Source organism: Apus apus, chromosome 3, assembly GCF_020740795.1.
Source record: "Apus apus isolate bApuApu2 chromosome 3, bApuApu2.pri.cur, whole genome shotgun sequence".
Taxonomy (NCBI): Eukaryota; Metazoa; Chordata; class Aves; order Apodiformes; family Apodidae; genus Apus; species Apus apus.
In genome coordinates this window covers 71,463,036-71,489,320 of record NC_067284.1, presented here as the reverse complement: position 1 = coordinate 71,489,320, position 26,285 = coordinate 71,463,036, and the positions used below count along the sequence as shown (strand labels likewise).

The 26,285-nt window shown below is 35.3% G+C and overlaps 1 protein-coding gene across 2 annotated transcripts in view; it reads left to right on the top strand.

Moving 5' to 3' along the window:
- Positions 1–26,285, top strand: part of LRPPRC (leucine rich pentatricopeptide repeat containing) — a 90,680-nt gene that overhangs the window by 32,853 nt on the left and 31,542 nt on the right. For both annotated transcript variants that reach the window (XM_051615611.1, XM_051615610.1), the window contains exons 16-25: positions 1,061–1,118; positions 2,237–2,343; positions 2,555–2,632; positions 2,983–3,036; positions 3,727–3,840; positions 5,058–5,188; positions 6,602–6,687; positions 8,306–8,510; positions 16,010–16,134; positions 16,769–16,875. In XM_051615611.1, the coding sequence (XP_051471571.1) occupies positions 1,061–1,118; positions 2,237–2,343; positions 2,555–2,632; positions 2,983–3,036; positions 3,727–3,840; positions 5,058–5,188; positions 6,602–6,687; positions 8,306–8,510; positions 16,010–16,134; positions 16,769–16,875 (1,065 nt within the window). The remainder of the gene's footprint in view (positions 1–1,060; positions 1,119–2,236; positions 2,344–2,554; positions 2,633–2,982; positions 3,037–3,726; positions 3,841–5,057; positions 5,189–6,601; positions 6,688–8,305; positions 8,511–16,009; positions 16,135–16,768; positions 16,876–26,285) is intronic.

Here is a 26,285-nt window from a genome sequence, read left to right as displayed (position 1 = left end):
TATTTTGGCTTTATTGTATTTTATTGTAGTTGTAGGTTCTTCTGTGTGTTGATTTGTCATAGGAGGATGGGCAAAAGGCCAGAAGAAAGCTGTAGTTCAACTGTTCACAGTTGGTAGTGTGAACTAGTTGTTGGTAGAGTGAGACGTGTTAGATACCAAATTGCATTCCACAGTTGATATTTTCTGGCTTTGTTAATTAATTTTCATTAACAATTGAAGCTGAGGGTCTGTCATTGCTTAAAGTACAGCACTTTGACAGTGGGCATGCATCTCCCTAAAACCTTCAGATTGCTTTTGAGAATCATGGCAGATAATACAAAATTCTTGAAATACTTAAAATATCAGTTTTTAACTAGACCAGTTTTCCTTAAGAACAGTCAAATGGATTTTTAAAGTGATGTAGTTTAGGTTAAAGAATTTGCAGATAGGATCTGGGGGGGTTTGGCTAAAGGTTTTTTTTCCTCTGTTGAATCAAAATGTGTGTATTCCTTCAGTTTGTATGACTGATGGAATGTGTGCTAAATTTGGTAAAATGCAGTTAATTTTTATGGATGCATATATTGTCATTCAAAATTGTACTCATTTACAACAGCTGCACTAGTTACATTAAATCTAGCAGAGCATGATAAATCATATTGCTCTATTTTATTTCTGTATTTGCTTATTTTAAAATAAATTTTAAAAAAGCTTTATGGGCCAGTTTCAGCCTTTCTGTAAACTAGAACATAATTTTACTGTCTCCAGGAGTGACTCTGGTTAATACTTGCTGTAAGCAATGTCTTATGATAGATAACTTTCTGTAGAGTTATACATAAACAGAATAGAGTGTCTTACTGCCACACTTCAGAAAGCATTTCTGTTTGCAGTATTCTTTAAAGAAGAACCTATTATTTACCGAAAAAAACACCTTTACTTGTATTTCTTAGGGAATTACTGTCATGTGGTAAAGAATAATACTTTAACAGAGAAATGTTTTATTATTTTGAGAATTGAATTTCAGACACTCTTTGTCCTTGCTTGCTTCTTTTGGCTGCAATGTACGATTATTCTGTCTTACCAGATAACAGAACTGTTGTACAAGGATGAACGTTATTGCCTGACGCCTCCAGGACCAACTGGTAGAGTTTCAATTTCTATGATTGTAACTTATCCACAAATCCGTTCTTCTGTGTAATGATGGGTTTGAGGGATTACAACAGTAAACACTGATTGCTTCTTTTTGAAAGTGAAATTTGAAAACATGTTGGGCAAAATCCTGATTCAAATAATCAGAGCATATTTTGCAAGATCCATGAGATATTTTTTTTAGCATTTTAAATACATCTTGCTGATAATGATTTATTTTTCTAAATGTATTGACCAAAATAGAGATTTAGAATTAACACAATATCAGTGCTTAAATACTCTAGGTCTTTCAACCTAGTTTTACCTTTACTAGCTCTTCTGATTTTGCAGACTAAAATGGTACTTAACATGCCAAATCTTCTATTTTGAAATAAGTATACTTTTTTGGTATACTATGGTTTTTAAAAAACAGGTGTTTTTTTTTCTTCTTGTCTCAGCCAGATGGGCAAGGGAGTGTGGGGAAAGCTATCTCTCGAGAAGACAATAATGTATGCTTTTCCTATTCTTGGCTACAGAACCTCATACATTTTTACCCTTGCATAATATAAGAAACTTAGCACTGTTTGCCAAAATCTGTTAATCTGGATTTTCTTATTGATTCTCGTTGGCTAATATGCAGTTTCTTTAGTATTCATTGATCTAATGGTTAAAATATTTTTTATATTAATATTGCAATATTTAGTGTAGTTTGTTAATGAAACATAATGGGTAAAATGTATAGAATAAGTATGCAAGGTGTTAGAAATCTTTTTTCTTTTGAGCAATGACAAAATATTTGTGGCAAGTATTTGGGGTAGCGGACAGGAAAGGGGGGGAAGGCCTTGGGCAGTACCACTTCTGTCACACAGTAGTGGAAAAAATAGATTGAAGTAAGATTCTGTACTGAAAAGCTGTCACTAGGTCTGAAAATAATTAATATTCCTTTCACTCACCAGTTAGATATGTGCTTCCAAACCACATAATCTCTATGCCTCAGTGATCATTGTTGCCATTTCAGAGCCTCTCATCAGGGTGACATCTCACACCAAAATGATTTCTTATAAATTAATCTTGATAACATGACAGTCTCAGTAATTTTAGTGGAATGCTTTCTCTTGTTTTTTTTCCACAGAAGCTGTTGGCTATTTTCTTTATCACTTGATTGACAGCATGAGTGACTCAGAGGTACAGGCCAAGGAGGAGCGTTTGAGACAATACTTCCATCAGCTGAAGAAGATGGTACCATTTCATTTTTTGCTACATAATGCCTGTCCTGCCTGACATGTATCTATTAGATTTGAAATTGCTGCTTTTAAGTACAACCAGACCACTTCTCAATGACATGCAAGAGCTAGAGACTTGAATTACGTCTAATATAATTTCTTTGAGACAAATTTCAGTTTGGTTGTGTTTGAAAACTCATAATTTTTTCCCCCACCTCTTGGTACAGAATGTAGTTATCCCTACAACCTACTGCAGCGGCATTTGCAGACTGCTGGACTCCTCTCAAGTTCCTGAATTAATTAAGGTCTGTGGTTCTATATAAATTACTTCTAAGGTACAGAATAGAGTATCTGTACTATCTGAATTTATTCTCCTTTACAAAATAAATAACTATGCGTTGATGATATGTAAGCCTTTTAGCCTTTCCATATTTTTTCACTGTTGAAGCTGTGTTAATTTCATATGTGAAAGTTTTTGAGGAATACCCTTAAGAAGTGCTTTTTCAAGTCTGTGTAATAGTGCTGCAGAATAGAGGGTTTTTCTAATCATTGCAATTATATAATAAAATTGAAGATTTTTAGCATTATATGCTTGCTTAGAGATTGAACTTTTTTTGGAGGGGATTAGTGATATCTTTGTCTTGCTGAATTTTAGGATGCAAGGATACTGTCTCATAAAAAATCCCTGTCTACAGACAGCATTCCAGAAGTAAGTAAATTCACAGATAGCTCTGCTTGTTCTTACTGTAATAACAGTGTTTGGATATGGGTTTTAAATGAAATGCAATCACTAGCTTTCAGATCATGGAAGTATATTATTTAAATCTCATTTGAAGTTCAGAGGTTTTTTTTCCAGTTTTGGAGTAAAGGCTATCCACATTTTCACATAGACCTGACCTTGGAGTTGGCTGAGCTTATATGCCTCAGTTTCCCAGTTGGATAAATGTTTTTTGAAAGTTCTACTTAGTGGTGGAGTGAGGCTTAATTCATGCTTGTAAATTACAGTGATCCACTTGAGTGGCAAGCACCACGTAAATCCATACTGCTTCTGCTTCTGATGGTAGAGTGTCAAGTCTTTAAATCTCTGATCTGTGCAGAGTAGAGATGTAAGAAGAAACAAGCTTGTATTCTCTACTTCCCTGAATACAGAGAACTGAGTATAAGAAAGTAGTAGTAATGTTGACCTTTGCAGATATGCTACCTAATACTTTTTTTACTGTATTCTGATGCAAATCTTCAGTTAGTATTTACTACTTAAACAGATAAAAGCACCTTAAATTATTAAAAACTTACGGTGTGAAAGAGGATTATTTTGTCTGTCTTCTGTTAAAGTGATCCTACAAGTTGTTCGGGGAAGTGTGCTTCTGGAATTGACATTCTTTCTCTTACTTCCATTTAGAGTGCAAAATCTGACGTGTCTGCTTTGGAGATGAAGCTAGAAAAGCAAAAAGCTGAAAATCAGCCTATTACAGATGTCTTGAAACAACTCATACATGCTCTTTGTGAAGAAGAGGTATCTTAAGCAATACAGAGATAATTGGAAACACAGCTATATTTTTAAAGGGACATAAATGACTGTCTTATGGGAAGATATAGTTAAGCAAAGACAAGTGCAGTGCTTGAGGTTTCATGGTTTGATGCTTATAAATCAAACATAAGTGCAAAAAGCAATTAAATCAAAAGGTTAACTAATTTCAGCAACACCTTGAATGGCATGTTTTGGGGTTGCTGAAGTTTGTTTACAATAATCTGCAAAGTGAATGATAGTAACAGCTGTGATAGGTTTATCATACATGCCAAATGTCCTTTCAAGCCATGGCTCCGGTCTCTTATATCTAGATTGTCAAGCAACTGATACATTCACTAGTCATTTGCAATTCAAATATTACTAGGTTGTTAATGCAGGGATTCAAATTCCATTTTCCTGCAGGAGGAAAGCTCTTCTGAGATAAAGGGTCTCTTGCCTTCATTCGGCAGGCGTCCAGCTGTAGTTTACATTCATTTAGTGTGTGTCTGTAATTTGTGGGGTATCACCAGACTTTTATTCTGTTTCTTGTTCAGTATGATCCCGCCTGTGAAGCTGTATATATAGGAACAGTAGCAGTTGTGCAAATGATAGCACAATATTCTCTGTTGCTAAGAATACAGTTCAGAAAGAGTGATTCTCAGCTGTCTGTCTCTTCAGTTTTGCATATGAAATAAGACTAAAAGCAAACACCATTGTAGGTTCAAACTGGTCAAATGTATGAATAGGAATGTATAAAAAAATAAGCTTTCTGTAGGATCATTAAGTAGCTTCTTATTCTTTAGAAAATAGTTTTGTTATGTGTTTGGCAGTGTATCAGGTGAAAAATGTTATGAATTTCAAATAGATATAGGCCATTTTAGAATTTGATTTGATCATGATCATGGTGTTGGTCTAAGTTAAAAAAAAAAAGAATAAAAAAATCATGCATTAAAAATGATAGAAATATAAGGGTAAAGCAATAAGATTTGTTTAGAAATCTCCTCTCAAGTTAAACTAAAAGGTGTTTCAGAAAAAATTAATTTCCGCAGAGTAACTTTCACTCTTTATATTTGCTAGAGCGTTACAGCACTGTGTTTTCAAATGTGATCTCATCCTAATAAAAGCAGTAAGGCAGTCATGTAACTGCACACTGAACATATAAGAATCATAATGTCATCTTGACTTTTCCTCTAGTTCACATCTTTGCTTTGTTCCTTTTTTAGAATATGCAAAAAGCCCTTGAAGTGAAAGCCAAATACGAACCGGACATGGTTGTTGGTGGTTATGCAGCCTTAATAAATTTGTGCTGTCGACATGATAATGTAGACGAGGCAATGAACCTGAAAGAAAAAGTGTAAGTACACCGGCACTGAAACATGTCACAGAGATTTATGCTGATACACAGACCTTGTTGAATTAAGTAGGTTGAGTATTAACCCCCTCATCCATTTTTAATTAGGTTTCCCCGCCAATGTATGTGCATTTGTAACAGTCAAGGGTGTGTTTTTTTGAAACAAAAATTTGCTTTATATAACTGAACCTAAGAAGAAGCTACCTTTTGTGGTCAATCATTATATATTTATATATTTAAAACAAATTGCTTGTAGAATCTGTTTTGTTTTTATTTGAAGCTTACATAGTGTCTAAATTGAAGTTTTGCTTGATTTAAGGTAGGGAAAGTAACTGTATTTTGTATTAGAAAGCACCTAGAAATTTTAGAATATGATGCACCTATATTGTCTTTAGAATGGCAGAGTTTGAGTGACGTTATTTTAAGACTGTCAATAAGCGTTCTGCTTTAAATGTTTCGTTTCAGAGCTTTGTATGTTGGCTGTGAAAATTTGCTCCCAGCTAAAAACATGCTATGTGTGACTTAGCCCAAAGCAAATTCCTAAAGATAATATTTCTATTTGCCTCTTCCCTTTCTTCCTTGAAAGCCTCCTTTCAGTCTGATGCTACAGTGAATATAGAACAAGTTGTGTTACTTTCAGGTTCTCTCTTTTATATGCACTCTCAAAGTATTTGCTTTGGCTTAACAGTAGGTTAGCAAGCAGGTGCTCATTACACCTTGCTAATGTTTGAAATTATGTGAAATGCTTGAGCTATGAATATCAAGAAATTTGCCATTCCGCAAATAACAGTAGTGTATTGTTTTTTGGCTGCACTACCACTCACACACAATCCCCATAGTGAGCTATGAAGTAAAATTGAGTCTTCTAGGGGAGCTGCAGCAGCACAATGTTACTGATCTGCCTCAACTGTAGCATAATATTGTGAAGAAGTGACATTTTTGGTTTTTAGAAAAAGGAACAACAGAGACGGAATTAATTGTAACATTTCCAGAAAAAAAAGAAATACGTAGCAGAAACTTCAGTAGCTTCTACCTTGTTTCTGTAGGCAAATAGTTTAATATTCTTTATTGAGAAGAATATAGTTTTAACCCAGCTATGTAGACAGTTTTCTTCCCATGCTTCTGGGAAATACCATTTTTTGCAATACCTACCGAACAATTAATCAAAGCATTTGGGTCTTTAAAAGAAAACTATTGAGTTTTAGAGGAGGGAAGGTGTATGGATATATTTTTAAATCATATTTTAATGGTGCACCTTTTAGACTCTGTAAGATTTTTTTTTTTCCTTTAATACTTACTAAAACTTTTAGTTCTAAATGCTGTTGCTTTGTTATGTAGTTTTAAAAATAAATCTTTAAGCTGAATCAATAAAATGTGAACTTCTGTTGATACAATTTTGAATGTTTTAATTTCTAGCTTCCCTAAGAATTCACCTGTTGCTCTTGACACTGGAAAGTACGTAGCATTGGTAGAAGTCTTAGGAAAGCATGGTAGACTAGAAGGTAATCAATTTGCTTTCATTGTGTGTTTCTGCTATATAATAAAGGTATCTTGCCTCAAGAATAAAAGTGTGAGTTGATATTAATGGTATATCATGTCCTGAAAAGTGCTTGAACATTTTGCATACAAATTTGCATGTGAATTCAACCAGAGATGCTTGGACAGTGCAGGCCATTAGTTTTAATGGATTGGCAAGCTTGTCATTTACATTTGCACAGCTCAGTGCTTTTTGCATTTCTGCAGCTAGTTTTTATTAGCATTGCTGTTTGGATTGAGTTTGAAGATCATGACTTATGGCACAAATTGCGTATGTGCCTAGACTAATGGCTTTGTTTTTGCTTAAGAAGGTCTGAAGGCTGAACATAGAACCTATAAACATAACCTTCTTCTAAGAGCCAAGTACTGCAAAAAATAATTTAACTTTTTATAAAGTATATATTTTTCTGTTAGTATTATCTTATGTGTTTGTTATTGAATTTTAGAGTCAATCTGTCAAACTGACTGGAAATTTTGGCTTTTAATGAGTGTTCTGCAAACTGCCTATTGTGTATTTCTGGATATTTGCATTAGGCTGTTAGCTCTTTAATTTCTGTAATTTAGTCTAATATAATTCTGTAATTTACATGATTTGGTTGAGCTTTGAAAGAACTCCAGACTGTCATCAACTTTAAAAGGAGATTCTGAATATTGAGTTCTGTGATTCTGTGGAAGACTTCACACTATAAAAGCACGGTCCTCGTCTAGATGCAAAAAGTTATAATTCTATACAAAACACTACACAATAAAATAAAAAGCGTTTTTTTTAAGTTTTCTTTTAAAAATTTGTCTTGGCCTATTATTAAGCTTACTGTTAGAAAAATAATAAACAAAGCCGATGTTTTACAAATCATAATAAATCAGATCATGACCATCTCTACGTTAAAGCAGTTTGAAAAGATTAGATTGCTTTTAATAGCATAAATGTCCCTCAAAAAATAAATTAATTCATAAACGTGGCCAAATGTAGAGTGGTCAAAACATTCAGTCTGTACAATAATTAAAAACATTATAAAAATGCACTTATTCCATATACAGAAATGTTTGCTTCTGCCTTACTAATGAAGCTTAATGAACCTAATGTTTTAACATGCAGTCTGTTAGAAAGCTTTCATTGGCTCTCCTTGGCTAATTAGTATCGACACAGCAAACAGGCCCTATCGGTATCAGACCATTAGTCTGGCTGTATATACAGTGTAAACATATCTTTATTATCTGGCCTCGTGACAAGCCATCTGCTGAAGAAACAATGGAGTGATTTAGCAGATGTTAGCATTGAACGATAAAAGCATCCATTTAGCAGAATCTTGCAGCTATAGGGCAGACTCCGCAGGGTTATGTGGTGCAGAGTGGGCATGCAGTTCCTATCTATAATTTGTAGTCAAAGTTGCACCAAAATGATAAAACCATGCTATTGTGGATTTATAATTGTAGTCTCGTTTAGAAATGCAAGTAGTAATTAACTTGAAATCGGCATTATATGCCAGAATTTACATTCCTGCTGGGTTTGAAATGCTGTTTTAATAGCAGTTTGTTTTCCCTACATGAAATTACCTAAGGGTCTTTTGTGTTGTTTCATTGTAGATGCTATTAACATTCTAACGGAGATGAAAGAGAAGGATGTTCCTATCTCAGAAAGAACAGTCGCATCTTTTTTCCGCATTCTTAATGCTGCTGCCATGCGAGGTGAAGTTGAAGCAGTGAATCGATTACATGAGACCATTGTGAAACTGGGGTTGGCAGAAACTGCTGTCCTTCATTCCCCTCTGATTACAGTTCACCTTGAAAAGTAAGCTATGTTTGGGCTTCAGATGAAACAAATTACGATACGGTATTTATTTGTGTTCCATGACCTGTGTGTGCTGCACACAGCTGCATGTTCATGTTTGAAAGTGCTTGTGCACATAAACATGCACACACATGTAATACTTAAGTGATCTAGGAATAGTGATGAATGAGTAAGTTTTCTTAAGATACGTCTTGAGTTTTAATCATTTAGATATCACTGGGCATGACAGCTGTGTTCTATGGACACACTGGATATGAAGTGGCTGTATATTGGAATATGCTTGTGAATTAGTTGGTTCTAAAGTCTGTTTGACAAGATAGCTATTCAGAGCACAATAGGTATATTTTCAACTCTTGTGCTTAAGTAGTAAGTGTTTTTCCATCACAGCAGCATTATTGTGCTGTGCCATCCAATACATCTTAGGTGAGCTGAAGGGCAGTTGTTCAACATTGAAATATTTTTCATTCACGTAATTAAAATATCTGGATGTTATTGCCAATAGACTGCTATGTTGCTGAATTTAAAAATTCAAAAATTACTGTCTGGTTTGTCTGTTGTGAGTTTTTTTCCATCTATACTTTTAATACAATTAATAGAGAAAAGGAAGTTCATGCATTCTTTTTGGCAGGAAGTATCTGTAATTCCATGTGTCATGTCCCTTTGCATAAGTTTGCATTATGACATGTAGGATATTTGAGCTAATGTACATATGAACTATATAACAGATTCTTACGAAAATTGAGCCAAGTCCCTTTTCAGTCTCTTATACTGTATGCACAGTCCTGTAATTTTTTTTTCTTAAGTCATTTGTGTAGTTGCTGGATTTTAGTATCTTGCAGCTAAAGTGGTTGATAAATTTGTTGAAGTTTGGTTCATGTATATGAAATGTTCTTGGCTTAAATATAATACCTACAAAAAAAGATAATTTTTCATAGTATTATTTAAGTCAGTCTCAGAGATGCATATTAATGTTTCTGTTACCATGTAGAGTTTTAGTTCTTTTAAGTATTCTGAGTACGCAAGGTCTGTAAAATGTTTTCTATATTCAGAATTCTTCTCAAAAAGATGTAGCTCTTGGTAGGTGCACGTGCAGTCTCCTAAAAATAGTATTTTAGTATTTAGTGGTCAACAGTGAAAAATACAGTGTACATCTTTCCAGTCAGCAACACTGCTTTTGTCACATCACAAGACAAGGCAGATGTTTATGAAAGTAATTTAACTGCAATCATATGTAACTAACGTGTCGGAAAAATATCTGATACGATTTGCAGTGTGCAGTAAAGAGCAGCTGCATTTTACATAATTGCTTTATGCACGTTGACATGCAAACTGTACATTGTGCTACTTGTTTTCTTTTCACTTCAGAAGTAGTATATGATGATGTAAATAAAGATGTGAGCATGTGTTGGATGCAAAGGGAGACAGCGGAGAGTGTTGTCTTAGTTTTGATTCCACATTCTTTTGAGTTATGTAGTTTTGGTAAAAAGTTCTAAAAAGTTTTTTTTTCATGAAGGGACTCTTTGTGAGACTTGATTTTTAAGGGAGAGAGTAATTCCACACTGTCTAATAGTATGGCTATATGTCATTGGTACTCACCTGTGTTTTGTGTTCTTAATTTATTTCAAACTTTTCTAGTTGCTTGTGAAGGAATTTGTGATTTGCTTTTGAAGATTTCAACAATTGTAGTGGTAAAATATTTTCACCAACCCGTTTTCTCTGTTCCCACTTCTGAGTATTAGTAAATTCTCATGAAGTCCTAGTACATGTTAAAAGAGACAATCTGGAGCAGAGCATGGAAAAGAAAAAAATTGTTGATGATGAAGAGTATAACTTGAGAAAATCTAACATTCTAATAGATTTGACTTTACTATTTTGAGAAATATTTAACTGCAGTAACTAGAGAGAGATCTCAAGTTATCTTGGGTTTCTTTTACCCTGAGTAAATTTAAGGAGAACCACCCGCTTGCTTTTAATTGTATGATTTTTATTTATTAGTTCAAACAGTTTCTCAAGATGGTGAAATCACATTAAAAATGGAGACAGTCCGCATGTGGAATCTTGGTCTGTCATCCGAGGTCATAGTCCAGCCTTTGAACAATATGACAAAAATGATAGTTGCAAAGCTGCAAAGGTGTGAAGAGCTTGTACTTTTTCTTAAAAAGTGTCTTACTTTTGAACTGGTTCTTCCAACTGATGATAATCTGAAAAGGTTGTGTTACCTACACCATATAAAATTTCTCAGGATTTTAAGGGGTGTAGTTTTGGCATTTTCCTTTTCTACCAACTGTATGTGGAAGCCTCTTTGAACATGAGTCATTTTACAAAACTGAAGAGGTTTGTGAAGCTAACCAACCCCTGTGCTAGCCCCTGTGCTTTGGTAATACCTATTTATATGATGAAAAATTAACAGATACAGTAGCTACTGATATTTTTTTTTTCTTCCAAGAAAGCTGCACAAGTCAACTTGCATACAACCAAAAAATGGAATACACATCTTAAAAACTTGATGTGGTTCCTGTCTTTTCATTAATGTAAGTTTGTTTCCATTCTCTGTTGTTATAAACAGTGAAAACGATCAGTTAAAATCTGTGCTTTAGATGATGAAAGGGCTATTCCTAGATTGTTTCTTTACAAATGGCCAGTGTATTTTAATGCAGTATTGTCCAGTAAAGCATTGTGTGCTAGTTTGTGATTAATCTTATATATGCCCCTTTTATTTGGTTTCTTAGTAGAAACAGCATGAATATAGGGCCATGACAGTTTTTCTTCTGTTGCTTTCACTGAGTTAAATTCGACCTTTGATTTTTGTTTCAGAGGATTTTGTAGCACATAGAAGTTAATTGACTTTTAAGTTTACTTTTTAAAATAAGCATCTTTTTTACTTTGGTGGCATTTTGAGTGGGGAGAAACATCTCCATTGGGGAGAATTTTCTCTAATTTTTAGCAGCTTTATTTCAAATATGTGTATTAAAACTCTGTATGTGTTTCAGTGAAATTAAGGATGTTTGGCTCTCTTAACTCCATCATTGTAATTAGGAATTTAGCTTCATCAATGCCAAAGGACAAAAGTGTCTCATTTGCCCTGTGGGCACAGGACAGTGATAAGATGATTTTTCGCTAAGGATCATTAGGTCGTAATTAAGTTACATTCATGGCTATTGCTTTTTGAAGGATGATTGGTAAATGACAGGCTTCATGTGCTTGGTACGGACAGTGTTCACTAGGGTCTTTTCTCCCTCTGTCAGAAAATCCTGTTGAGTCTGATAATGTAAATGTGGCATTTTATTCTGAACAAAAGAGCAGGGAAATGAGCTATCTTGTCTAATCATTCAGTTGTTTAACACCGACTTCCAGTTTAGACTCAATTGGCTGGAAAGCACTTGACATGTGAAGTTAGTGCTGTTCGGAACGCATGTTTGAGTAAATTTTAAAGTAAGTGACAGCTAAATTGTACCTAGGGAAATTACAAAGCCTTCAACACAGTTAATTTTTTGGGGAGGATTAGTTGTAATTGCAACACCAGTCTCCTTGAAGATTCCTTAGTATAGCAAATGAACAGAAAAACATTTATCTCTTTCAAGAGCCTGTTCTCTTTTAACAGAATAATTTTTGTAAAGCTGATTGTACCTTGCTGAATTGACTTCCCTCTACACTAACATCTGCTTCAGATTTGTAGAGAGGGATTTGTTTTACCAGTCTAGCCTCCACCCCCACCCTATAGAGTCTCTTTTTTCTTTCTACCTCTCTAGTGATTTCAGGTTTGAGAGCTTTTCAATCAGTAAACCCCTTAGGTAAATTGCCACTTCACTAAAGCTTTATGCATAATGTTGCAGCACTTCATTCCAATTAAAATCAATATTTGGAGTCTTATTTTTATCAGGCAGACTCTCTGGTTGGGAAAGTTGTTTATTACAAGTAAAAGGGTTAGATTTATTGCTGCATTCTTAAAGCAAGAGGGGAGTGGCTTCTTGAAATTGAAGGAGGATGTTATATGCATGCATGTTATAGTCAGTCCTGCTAGAGAGTGTTCTGCAAATGTTCAGACATCTGAGTTATTTTATGTCTTCAAATAGCTTTGTGTGAGTAAAATTGCCCACGCAAATATTGTGGAAGATTGTGCCTGTAGTATCATAGACTTCAAAGGCATCCTCAACAGAAACCAAATTAGTGAAAAAACTTATGGTATCTGAATCCTAGCATCAAGGTAGTTGAAACATAATGCCAAAGTAGAAATCTTCTGGACAACGTAAGGGCCAAACATACTGCAGTGATGACTGAGGCTCCTTCTGTAATTAAAAATAATAGTATATAATCATTGTTAAATGAACAAGTTTCAAAGAGAGGGGGAAAAATACACTTAATCTTGAAGTGGAACAGGTAGTATCCCTGAACAGATAATACTTGTGAGTGACTTAATGCTGTAGTATCTGGCCAACTCAAAATTAAGCGTGAATCATCTGTGTTCACATTTTAAATACAATTTTGTCCGGACTGATACTGGAAATGAGATTGTTCCAACATGGCTGTGTGTGTATGAACTTTACTACTTTTTTTTACTTGATCTATATTCATTCAGTAGCAATTCGGACCAGGCTTTTAATGTAGTAGTATAGTAAATATCCTTTGGGAAGATAAAAGGGTGTTCAACATGCATAAGTTTGTACAGAAAAATTGCCAAATATTTTCAGATGTACAGCTATTCGTTAGCTTAAAATCCTTATGTCTAAATAGTATTTTCTGAAAATATGGAAGATCTTTTTTGTGCTGTTCTTTTTAAGTTAGTGAGTCATAACAAGAAACACATTGAAATGTTGCTTTTACTTGCAATTTGAAGCCTACAATAAGTTCCTGATTTTCATTGGGCTTTTCTAACAGTGTTGCAAAAACTGCTAGTACTTACTTGGAATTAGTTGCAGTTTGTGATAACTAAAAAATACTACAGGTTGTTGAATAAATCATGTTAACTCAAGTTCAAGCATAAGCTTGAAGTTTTTTTCTTTGCAGAAGTAGTACAAACAATTCCTTTGTAGAGACTGGACTTCTGTGCCTTTTGTTGTTTCATAACTAGTTTTTGCCAGTTTTGTGATTTATCTGTTTTATAAACACCAATCTCTAGTAAACTGTGGGTCACTGATTAGTTGCTTGATTACAACAGAACAGATATATCTGAATTTGATAGCTTCAAAACAAATGTCTAGTAAATTAGTGTGTAAGATACTGACCTCCTTAAATGCAGATGTATTCAAGTGCCTTTGAGCAGTTAGTACCAGTAACAAGTAAAGTATTCCCATTTTTGCTATCTCAGCTCTTTGCTGATTTTTTCTTTTTTCTCTGGGAATACAGTATTAATGCCTTCAAAAGTGTACATTTAGAGACTAGAAAACTCTTAATGTTCCTGTTTGAATGATATCCCAATTATTCATTCATTTATTGATAGCTTTGACCTAAAACCAGCCACATTAATCCTTTAGGAAAAGAGCTGAGACAATACTACAGTTGTTTGAGCATCAATCTGAAAAACTAGATTTATCACTGAAAACTTTAATTTGAATGTATAAATGTTGTTGTGCCTCCTTAGCAATTGAGTAGTTTTCTGTAAAACTGTTTTTTATATGTTTAACTGAACTTGTATCTAAAGTAGGAGAAAAATACTGGTTATATAAAGCTTTATATCTGTCTGTGGTAACTACCATAGTATTTCTCTTTTATGACAGTAATCTAGCCTGCAACATCTACTTGCAGTTTTGAAATTAACCTGTAATTTAGTCTTCACCCCAAATGACAAAAATTCAAATGACTCCATGGGGTGCCAGAAGATGCACTGTAAACAGGGCTCAGTAAGGGGGGATAAGGTAGAAATCCATCATCTTACATTGATTTTCAGAATACCAGTATTACTGAACAAAAATAATTCTTGTTCTGTGTTTTACTCTTAGAATTTTTAAAATATCAGCCTAGGTTAAGGTAGTCTATAGTAATCTAGATAATTCTTTGGAAAAGCAGAAGGGTTGCTGCACAAGAAATGCAGTGTGAGGAGGAGACATCCAAATGTGGCTTGTTTTAACAGTAAAACACGTCAATTTGTTAAGGTTCAGTTGATCAATAATGAAGTTGTTTCAGGAGTGCAGAATCACTCTTTCAAGTCAGTTTTATTATGCCCTTCAGCTACTGCTGTTAAATGTTTTTTTGGGGGGTGGTTTTTTGTTTTGTTTTGTTTTGTTTTCCCATGGCTACTTCCACCACCCTTTAGTTGATAAGCTTTTAAAACCTAAAATGCAGTCTTAATCGCGGTTTTGCTACTTACTATGTTTTGTGGGTGTCATCTTGGTTTGTTTCAATGTCAGTTTAAACCTTGCCCTCCAAAGAATAACTTCACATACTGCATTACCAGTATTTCAGTAGTTGTCCTCCTTTGGTTTTGATTTGCTTATTTAGATTTGTTTTGTAATCCTTAGAAAAAGGGTCTGTGGCAGATGTTTTAGTTCTGTTAGTTGCACAGTACGGAGTGTTAATTTAAATTTGTTGCTATTTTGAGTTCCAGATCTGATAGTTTTTATGGCTTTTCAATTTTGCATTTTAAGTATGTATACTTTAGAAGTTGTTAATACTGTATAGGCAAGGAAAAGAGTCAGCAAAGGATTAAGATAACAATTCAAGTATTGTTACTGGTACTTACAGCTCAGAGGCTCCTGAATAAGTATGTTTAAGGAAGTCAGCATCTTACAAACTAATTTACTAGTGCCAGGGCTCTATGTGACATGGATGGGCCAGCATAAAATACATTTTGGTACCTTAATGTATTGTTGAGTCACATTTTTATTGCAGAAATATACATTGTATTCTGACCTTTATACAGAACAGAAAAACACTAGCTCAACAATTGTGATGAATGGAAATCAATGAATGTTTTATAGCTAGTCTGTTAAGGTGCAAAACAAGTATAAAGCCTAGCTAACTCTGAAGATTTATACTGAAATTAAAATTCTGTGCAAAAGTTTTAAAGAGCTTAAATGCTGAAAATGCCTGACCAGACGAAATTGGAGGTAGTATAATGTGCACAGTATTACTTATTAACAACAAGTATAGAAGTCTTAAATACCAACTGGGATTTCTGTGGCACTGGGGTTTTGTCAAAACAGTACATACTTAAGAATTTTACTTCAAAAATTAAGTGCATCCAGTGATGGAATTCACACCTTTGGTTAACTCGTAGTGAAGAGGGGTCATGCAATCAAAAATTATATAGCCAAGAGGCTTAAGCATAAATCTGTAGTTCTGTTTTCATTTCTGTGGTTGTCAAGCATACATAGTATTTATTGGTGAAAACTTATCTGTTATTTTAAATAACAGTAGCATATTGGGGGGAGAATAGACTATTTGATTATAGACTGCTGAATGAATTTTTGTTGAAATTTTCAAGACTAAGGTGGGTTTGGCATGCACTGCCCCTGCTTGGAAAGTGTGATTGTTTTTATTCTTGTTTTGTTTCATTCTTCAAGGGATGACATGCCTGCAGCTCTGGAAGCGTTAATGAACTGTTATAAGAAGTATGGTAAAATTCTTCAGCTTCATAACATCTACTGTAAACTGATAGAAAAAGGAGATGCTGATCTTCTGCAAAAGGGTTAGTTGCATGTAGTCAGATGCTGTCTGGTTATATGGAGTGTTTTTTGGAGGCTTGTCTTCCATTATTTTTATATCATTTCTTTCAAATCAAAGAGATTGTGTTTATATGCGTAACTTCAAAGCCCTCAAGTGATGCCTACATCCTTCAAATTGAAAATTGATATTAATTCTAAGTGTAGAAGAATTCTAGTGTTTGGATAATACAGCATCAAGCTCTCAAATATTAATGCAAATACTTGCTTTAGCTATGCATATTACTATTGAGAAACAACTTGATAGTAACACAACAGTGGAACAACATAACTGTTTTCCATATAGTTGGGCTGTTAAGAAATCCTATATCCTCACTCTATGCGAACAGAAAATGCCAATATATAGTCTGTCTGTTTTGCTGAATGCAATTAAAAATATAGTGCAGATAAAAAGAAAACCGTTTAAAATATGCTCAACTGCAAAGCTAAAACAAATTGTGTAATATGTGATAATCATTCTGTATGTTTTAAATTTTATTTCCCTTTAGCTTATTATTGGAGTTTTGTGATGCCTGGAAAATATTAGTATTAAGAATATCTGACATATATTAAAATGCTTAAATATATTTTGTAAAGTAATGAGTTTAATTCTCTCTTCAGTTTCAGATTTTATAAGCAGAGAATATGGTGACATGATGGCCCTTTATGATCTCTTCTTTGCCTTCTTGCAAACAGGGAAATACAAAGAGGCCAGGAAGGTCATTGAGGTGGGATTTTAACTATAGTACTCTAATCATGCAGCTATTAAGACTCTTAATTAGAAACATTTAAAGTTTTTAACCTTCAATTAGACTTGTTCTGATTCATGTTAATATAATTCAATCCCAATAATAAAAAAAACCCTCGACCAGCTTTATTTTGTATAATTACAGTTCAGAAGAGACAGTCTTGTTGTGTATTGAAAGTATTTCCTCACTTTTTCAAATTCGCTGTTATATATCAAAATGATATTTGCATATTAAATATCGGATTGTGGAACAATTAAATTAAACTGGCATTCCTGGGTGTAAAGTTGCTAATCCTCTTTCCGAAGGAATTCTTTGTTCTTAAAAGCACTGGAATTTAATTTGCTGCAGACCATGCTCAGATTTATTTGTAATGCTTGTCTACAAGTTAATCAGCCAAACAAGCGCTGTCTGCTACTGTTTGGCATTTAATTTAGCATTTCTTCTCTCTCTCTTTTTCAGGATAGTAAGCAGCTTATAGGAAAGTGGTAGGTGACAAACTTGGTCTATTTAGGATTAGTATATTTTATCTAGACTTGATTGAAATTGTGTTTACTGAAATTGATAAGTCAAAGGGGCAGCTGCAGAGTCTGCCGAGATTGTGATTATTTTTTTCCTGTGTTTCTAAAATGCTGCATAAGTTTTCAGATTAATGTGTGGAAGGAGGCATCTTGCAGAAAAAGTAATACTTTGTCCTCATTGTTTTTGTGTTATATACATCCACAACTCAGTAGTAACCTAATATTTTGGGGGTTTGCCTTCCAAAGACAAAGTATGTTTTTTTTCGTAATTGCCCCTAAAAGATTTGAAACACCAGTTATCCCTACTTGAATCATCTATTGGAATTCCTGCATTTAAAAAATCTTAACTAAGGAACTGGTTGTACTGGAACAATGTCCTGCTGTGGGGTGTGTGAAAATGCAAAGCACGGTGTTGAAGCATTGTTTCTGTTCTCAGAGGATTTTGTGGAGCTCAAAGTCTTATCATACAGAAGAATAGAAATATGAGTATTTGACAGAAAGATGACACTGAGGATTTGATTTCCTTTTATAGTGATTAAAGCATATAAGAGGTAAAAGGATGAAATCTGAGAATTGGAAGTAAAATTAAAGCTAAGTTAATAAAACTAGTACTTGATGTGATTTAGCAGCTACTTCTTGATACTGGCATTTAATTTCTCAAAACTTAAATTGGTGGCTACAGTTCAGCAGTTACAAGTAGGACAGTAAGCAAATGATCAAGTTGTTGGGGCTCTGAAACTTCTGTAATTTTCTAAAAAGGTGTCAAATAATCTCTGAAAATATTCAGGATTTGGTGATGGATCATCAATTATTAGTAATCACATAAGCATAAATCTGAACACTTGATATTTGGACACTGAATATGAATCTTCCTGACTTTTTTTGCTATTTAGAGTAGGTTTTCTTGCTCTTGTCTCATTTCAGAATTTTTAGGAGTATAGGAATACAATGCATGTATTTTGCCAGTGGATAAAGTGGCACAGAATCAATTACTGTACACTGTGTTATATTTTGAGTATGCTTTTATTATGTAACAATATGTCAAGTATTTTCAAATAATTTTTTTCCACAAGGGGGTAAAGAATCTTAAAATTAGTATTTTGCTGAAGAAGAAAATACCTTATAATGTTTTAAACCACAAAAAAATTACTGTTGCCTTTTTTTGTTTGTTGGGGAATTGAAGCCTTAATGAATGCAATGTGAAAGATCAAATACAAGGTGTATGTGTATCCTTTTCTCTAGTCCAGTGGTTTTTGCAACTCAATTGCTTCTCTTGTTGGGCATCTATTATCTATTTTTCTTTTTTCCTTTGTTGTGAAATAATAGTAAAGGTGATCAATCTTCTTAGGTGCTGTTCCATTTTAGACATAGATTACCTTTCAGCATGTGCTTTTATCATGTATTGCTGATTATGGTGGTTAGTTGATTTTAGTGATATAACTTGTTTTAAAATTATCTATGGATTTGGTGAGAGTATCTAAAAGGGTAGTAATGAAGCTAGAAAAGAGTGTGTTCGGAGCTAAGACCGTGGAGATTGTGGTCCTTTAAATGGGGTGTTACTCTTTGGAGATAACTGTCTCTACTTGCTCTTGCTATTTTTAGAAATCAGAGGTACAGTAGAGACTTGTGTGAAACTTAGTTACAACTGCTGCTTTGAAAAACTTGCAACTCAAAGCCCCAGGGATAAGAAAATAAGTGTTAAATCTCAATATTTGGTAAAATGCAACTGGGTGACATAGTGGGAAAGGAAGAAGGGTAAGATTTGAGTGACATGATAAAAATTGGGTCAGAGTTGTGTATATATGTTATCCAGCCACAAATGTCTTGTGCGTGTGTGTATGTATTTATAGATATATGTTTGTGTTGTGAGGTATCATCATAGCAAGAAAGCTGAAAACTCTGGGGCTTATCTGCTTGCTGGAAGGACAGCAAGACTAAGCAGGGAATGATAGTATAAAAGGCAGTAAAAGGTGAATAGGAAGGAAATGAGGCAAGTAATGCACCTGACAGATACCAGAACAAGTAAACTGAAACATGTGGTAGTTTGGTGGTGTGAGTCTCTTTTGAAGCAATGCGAAGTAGAAGAGAAGCAGTGATTGAGAAGACAGAAGAGAGAAATGCAGCTGATTTCTAAGAATTCATAGAGTTTGATGGATAAAAAACACTGTGCAGTGTTGCTAGAACTGCCCTGTTAAGCTTTTGAAGGGCTGATCTCATTTGTTCTGTGGCAGGTAGCTAGAGAAGAAAGCCTCTCTCAGACACAATACTTCCAAATAAGATAGCCTTGGTTGCTCTGTAAATTAAGTGTATTTTATTCTAGCTGTGCCTGGATGCTCCTGAGTCCTTGAAGTCAAGCCGGTAGGCGGATGCTTTTTTGCTCTCTACTGGGAGCAAGTTCTATCGTCGGGTGCTGTAGAACACCAAAGCATGATGTAGTCTTTAGTTCTTAATTGCACCTCAGCTGATAAGTTGGCTTTTGTCTTGAGTCCTTCAAAGGCGATCATTTCAAAACACAGTTGGCGCATCTCTCTACTTACCCCCTACTATAAGATCACATACTAGTTTGATTTCCTTTGGAGTGGCACAGCTTGACTTCTATGTCGTCTCTGAATTTTGCTCTGAGATCTCATACTTGCAGCTGTTTTACATGCCTGATGGTTGATTATTCTAGACTCACCCATTTTCCTCCATTTATTATTCATGCTGAATGCAATTATCAAAATACTCTGTATCTGCATGCAATTGAGCCCATGTCCATGCTTGGTTCTTTCTCATAGAGTTGGAAGACTTATATATCATTAAGTACTGTAACGGTCCTGCAGCAGAGAAGGACTGTACTATAAATCTGCTTAGTAAAAATCTTAACCATGTTTTCTTGAAGTAGAAATGAGCACTTTACACCTGTCACTAAAGTGTGCAAGATTTTAAACTGGTGTTAAATCCATTTCTGTGGTGTTCTGAAAAATGTCACCGTAATGTGTATTTCATTGGGCAGCAAAATACAATGTAAAATAACAAAAAAAAAGCACCACATTTAAAAAGAGGATAAGGTTACAGGCATTTTTATTTAGGAGCTTGTGGACTCTTCTGATAGGAACTATGATACTGTAAAAATATTTAGCTGTTTTTTGTTGTTTGACAGATCGTTCTTGAAATCTTTCTAGATCAAATCACATTTGCTATAAAATTAAAAGTGCTCCCTCAGTGCAAGAGTAGAGGCTTCCGTTTCTGCTCTCTTTGCAGCCCAGGACATGGTTGGCTTTCTGAGCTGCCAGTGCACATTGCTGGCTCATGTTAAGCTTCTCATCAACCAACACCCCCAAGTCCTCTTCCTCCAGACTGTTTTCAATCCATTCCCCACCCAGCCTGTATTTGTGCTTGGTATTGCCCTTACTCAGGTGCAGGACCCTGCACTTAGCCTTATTGAACTTTGTTAAGTTTGCACAAATCTACCTCTCAAGCTTGTCAAGGTCCCTCTGGATGGCATGCCTTCCCTCCAGCATGTCAGCCTCACCACACACTTTGGTGTCATCCGCAAACTTGCTGAGGGTGCACTCAGTGTCACTGTCCATGTCACCAACAAATATGTTAAACAGCACCAGTCTGAGTACTGACCCCTGGGGAACACCACTCATCACAGGTCTCCATCTGGACATCGAGTCATTGATCTTTGAGTCATGCTGAGTGCAACTGTCTGACCAGTTCCTTACCCAACGAGTGGACCATCCATCAAATCTGTACTGTTCCAGTTTTGATAGCAGGATGCTGTGTGGGCAAGTGTCGAAGGCTTTACACAGGTCCAGGTAGATGATGTTGGGTGGTCTTCCTTTGTCCACCAATGCCGTGACCCCATTGTAGAAGGCCAGCAAATTAGTCAGGCAGGATTTGCCCTTGGTGGAGCCACGTTGGGTGTCACCAGTCCCTCCTTTGTTTTTCCACATGCCTTAGCAGTGCCATCAGGAGGATCTACTCCATGATCTTGCCAGGCACAGAGGTGAGACTGACTGGTCTGTAGTTCCCTGGGTCTTTTTTTTTCCCTTCTTGAAAATGGGAGTTATGTTTCTCCTTCTCCAGTCAGTAGGAATTTTGCCAGACTGCCAAGACTTTTCAAATATGATGGACAGAGGCTTTGCATATTCTTTGGCCAGTTCCTTCAGGAGCTGTGGATGAATTCCATCAGGTCCCATGGACTTGTGCACCTTCAAGTCCATCAAATGGTCATGAACCTGCTCTTCTGACAGTGGGGAGACCTTCCTTTTCACAGTCCATGCCTTTGCCTTCTCTAACTTGGATGGTGTGACCAGAGCCTTTGCCAGTGAAGACTGAGGCAAGGTAGTCATTGAGTACCTCAGCCTTCTCTATGTCCTGCATGGCCAGGTCTCCAGTTGCCTTCTGAAGTGGGTTCATGTTTTCCGTCATCTTCCTCTTATCGCTAACATACATGTAGAAACACTTCTATTGTTCTTAACATCCCTGGCCAGGACCAATTCTGTCTGTGCTTTGGCTTTCCTTACCTGATCCTTGCTTCTCTGACAACTTGTCTGTACTCCCCCCAGGATACCTGGCCTTGCTTCTACTTTCTGTATACCTTGTTTTTACATTTAACTGGGTCCAGAAGCTCCTTGCACTCCATGTAGGCCTCCTGGCAGTACTGCCTATCTTCCTCTTTGTTGGGACACATAGCTCCTGGGCATGGAAGAGGTGATCCTTGAACATGGACCGACTTTCCTGGGCTCCCCTTCCCTCCAGGGCTTTGTCCCACAGTACCCTACCAAGCAGACCCTTGAAGAGACCAAAATCTGCTCTCTTGAAATTGGATATAGTGAGCTTGCTTTGCTCCTTCCTTACCACCCTAAAGATCCTGAATTCTCCAATGTCATGGTTGCTACAGCCTAGTCTCTCATTAAGTTTTACATCATCAACTAGCCCAGCTCTGTTGGTGAGAATAAGGTCCAGCAAAGCACCTTTTTTTATTAGTTTCTCTGTCATTTGGAGGTGGAAGTTGTCATCACTGCACTCCAGGAACTTCCTGGATTGCTGGTGCTTTGCTGTGTTGTCCCTTCAGCAGATATAGGGAAAGATCTCAGGACTGTCAGGAAATTTTTTTTTAGTAGAAGACCCACCTACAAAAGTTTGCTATCACAAGAGGAACCTCCCTTAAAAATGGCAATGCATGACACTTAGCTTCAGAATATTTTAACCAGATTTTAATTTCTTTCCTCATCTTCTGCTGTCATACTAAATATATTATTTATATTTAATAGTTAAATATATCTCACGTATCTCAAGACATTTATGTGAAGAATTGAGAGACAGACAAGTGGTTGTGAAATGTTTTAATGTGTTCCAAAGTGAATAAATGCAAGAAAAGGCATTTGCTGCTGAAATGCAAGACCTGACAAAATAACTGTTTTGGGTTAGTTTAGTGTACAGGAATATATCTATCAGCAAATGTCAAGTTAATTCAAGAGGTAAATAGGCTTAAGCAAAGAATGGTGACATCCACTGTCAGCAGACCTCAAAATACCAGTTGCCATTGGATTTAATCTACCATAAAAACAATGAGAATATTTCTACTTGATGTGGAGAGATTACAACCTTCTTTCACCCAGATTGCTTGTTTAAGAGTCTACATCATAAAATTAAGTCTTGATGATGTTATGCTGGAGATAAACTACTGGGGGAAGAAGCTTGCTTGATTTGTAACAGCAGGATATAGAGGGTTTTTTAAATGTATAATTTAATTATGGTTATATCTAGTGCCTGAATCTACGTACAAAGAACTGTTTTTGGTCCTGCTAAGAAGAGTGGAGGTGATTAGTATAAATTCAAGTATTTGTGAATGTTGAACACAGATTGTATTAGGTAATGGTTGGCTAGGACTGAGGAGTTTGTAGGGGGTGTAATAGCTTTTATTAGAGTAACTGTATGCAACTGAGAGGCAGAGGAAGGGATGAAGAGCCTCTAGACATACAAGCCCTATACTTACAATAAACTATTTTTTTTTTTTCATACTGCTGAGTCCTGTGTAGTCCAATAAAAGCATTACTTCTCCTTACGAAGCTGGACTGTGAGACAGCTATTAGTGAAGTTGGATTTTGTGTCCATGCGTGTGTATAATAAAAAAAGGGTGTTTACTAGTTCAGTGCACATTGTTTAGAAGTTCTTAAATACTGCTTTCTTGAAATAAGCAAATGACTGTTTCAAGTAGGTAAATTTGGTAAAGGAGATGACTGCTGAACAGACGCCTTCCAAAAAGGGAGAGGGGAGGGTCATGTGTTTGGAAAATGGGATCATGGTAAGAGCTGCTGTGCATCCTTTCTTAGCTCCAAGGACTTCATGTTAGAGGGAAGATAATACTGAGTTCTACAATGCTTTTTTCATTCATCATACAATGAAAAACCATGTTGCAATGCAAAGAGCAATTTTTTGTTCTGAGTATAGAGCATCCTTGAAGATTTTTTTAGCAGGTTTTTTATTTTTGATGCACTTTTTCTTCCAGTGTGATCATTGCTGTGAAGTTCTCTTATTGTCTAATGATTTTTTTATAATAGTGCTTTACTGCATAATTTATCTTGGAGACCTTACTGTAGTGTATTCCAACACTACATCAGTCATTGTTGTGATGAGTAGCACTAAAGTTGTGAAGTTTTTTCATATTTATATTTTGGTATTTTTTGAAAATAATCAAGTTTATTTACTTTTTTCTCAGTGTCTGTTTAACAGACAACATATATTCCTGTTTCTAGTGAAATAAAGAAAATCATTAGTATTTTACTCAACAGGTACTAATTGTGCTGGTAAAGTCAGTGAACTACATAACTTGGAGAAGATTTGAGGTAAATACATCCCCCAGGGACAAAAAAAATGCAACAGTGGAAACTTTTGCATTGAAGACTAAGCTTTGCATTTTCTTACTATGAACTACTGGTGTATTTTATGTAAAAGTTAACCTAGTGAAAGTAGTCTAGTTGCTACCTGGGATTATCATAGGGCAGGCTAAAAGGATAGCATGAGCTTGCATTTTAGTCACACCCAATAGAAGAGTTAGGGATGGTAAATATGTAGATTTGTGTCCATTTGTATCTTTAATTACATATCAGCACAAATAAAATATCAACTACACTATAATTTAGCAGGTTCTGAAGGCTAACTTTCAGTGGAGCAATGAATAACTTTCAAAACTCCGCTGCTCCCTTGGAGTGCTTACCCTCTTTATCAAACATGAAAAGCAGTCATATTGAAGGTGCAGATTTAATTGTTTTCAAGCTTTTGTGTAGTTATTTCTTGCCCAAAAATTTATCCAAATTTCCAGATTTTTCAGATGAGCTTCTTATTAAAGAAATGAGTATTCTGGGAGTTGGGGTGTGTTTAGTCCTTATTTATCTCTGAACAAAATTGCTTACAAAGACCAAAAGCAGCTACTATTTTTTTTTAGAGTAATCCCAGCTTAGTTCTGAGCAGTTCTCAAGGTTTTCTATTGTTTAGAAACAATAAAGTGAATGAGTGTATCTTTCGGTGCCATCACCTAAGAAACCATTTTCAAAATACACAAGAGCTAACTTCAAGTTGAAAAGTGACCCTGTAGAAAAAGTATTACTTCCTTTGCCTGCCATATATAGGTGTAGCTCTAGTGTTACCCTGGTAGTGCAGTGACTTAAAGAAAAGCTGAGCTAGATAAAATGAATGTGTTTTATTAGGTAGCTGATATGGTTGCAATAGGAAAGATGCTTTTTTTATGCAGATATTTTTTTTTACTTTAGTTTTTTAGCTTCATCTTTTGTAAACTTCTGGACTATTGCATAAAAATTGGCATGTTCAGAGCCAGTAATCAGAGGTATCTCCTGAAATTTCTGGGTATCCCACTATAGTACTTCACTTCCATTATGCTACAAAGATTATAATGTAACAAATACAGCAGAGTGTTATACTCGTTTTGTACATATGAACACAGATTTAAGATTATTTTTAAAAGTTAGTCTAAATGTTTTGATCAGTATTTTTTAAAAACTAATGCATTGCTATTTGAAGGTGAAGGAGTATTTAATGAGGCAAAAATAGAGCAGAAGTGTAAGAAATTTTCAACCATCTCATCTATCAACTAGACTAACATGGCTACGTAAGGTACAAAAACTTTGTATCTGCAAATACTTTTAACTTTCTGGTTAAGCAGTACACCTACTGCTTTGCAAGAGTGAGAACTTCTGCCAAGAGTTCTAACATAGGGGGAGATTCAAGCACAGCACACAGTGTTTATGTTGTAAAAAAAACTTTCAAGTAAGCTGCCATGCAGAAATATTCCAGGCTTCATTGAAGCTGCATGGAAATTGTGATGTTTTCATAGACATTTTTGTGGAATCAGGGAAAAAACTACCTTTAAATTAAGAACTTCCCATCAAATACTCTGTTTTCACTGATGCTTATGTTAGAGAGAGCTGTTAGAAATGACACACATCAGTTCTTATAGCTGTCTATTCAAGGCTGTCTGTTTGGAGAAGTAAAGCATTTTCTTGCAAGACATTGCTTTGGCATCTAAATCTCAGTAACTGGTTCTAGTACTAGAAACATAAGTCTGTTATGGCTATTGATGTAACTCATCATGAAACATTCTTCTTCCTTTAGCAGCATTAGCTGTCTCTTACTATTACTGGTTTTTTTCAGCTGCAAACAGAGAAATGAATGGATGTACCTATCCAAAAAATACCATCAGAAAGTGCAGTGTGGATGATGTTTATAAAATTTGGCTGTTTCTTTCCAGTATATTTGGATTGGTGATTATAGTAGAACTGTTTCCGTAAGTAAAGACTGAACTTTGAGAAGAAAATGTAAGCAAAAAACATTTAAGAAGGGCAGAGTTAAATCTGAATAGTT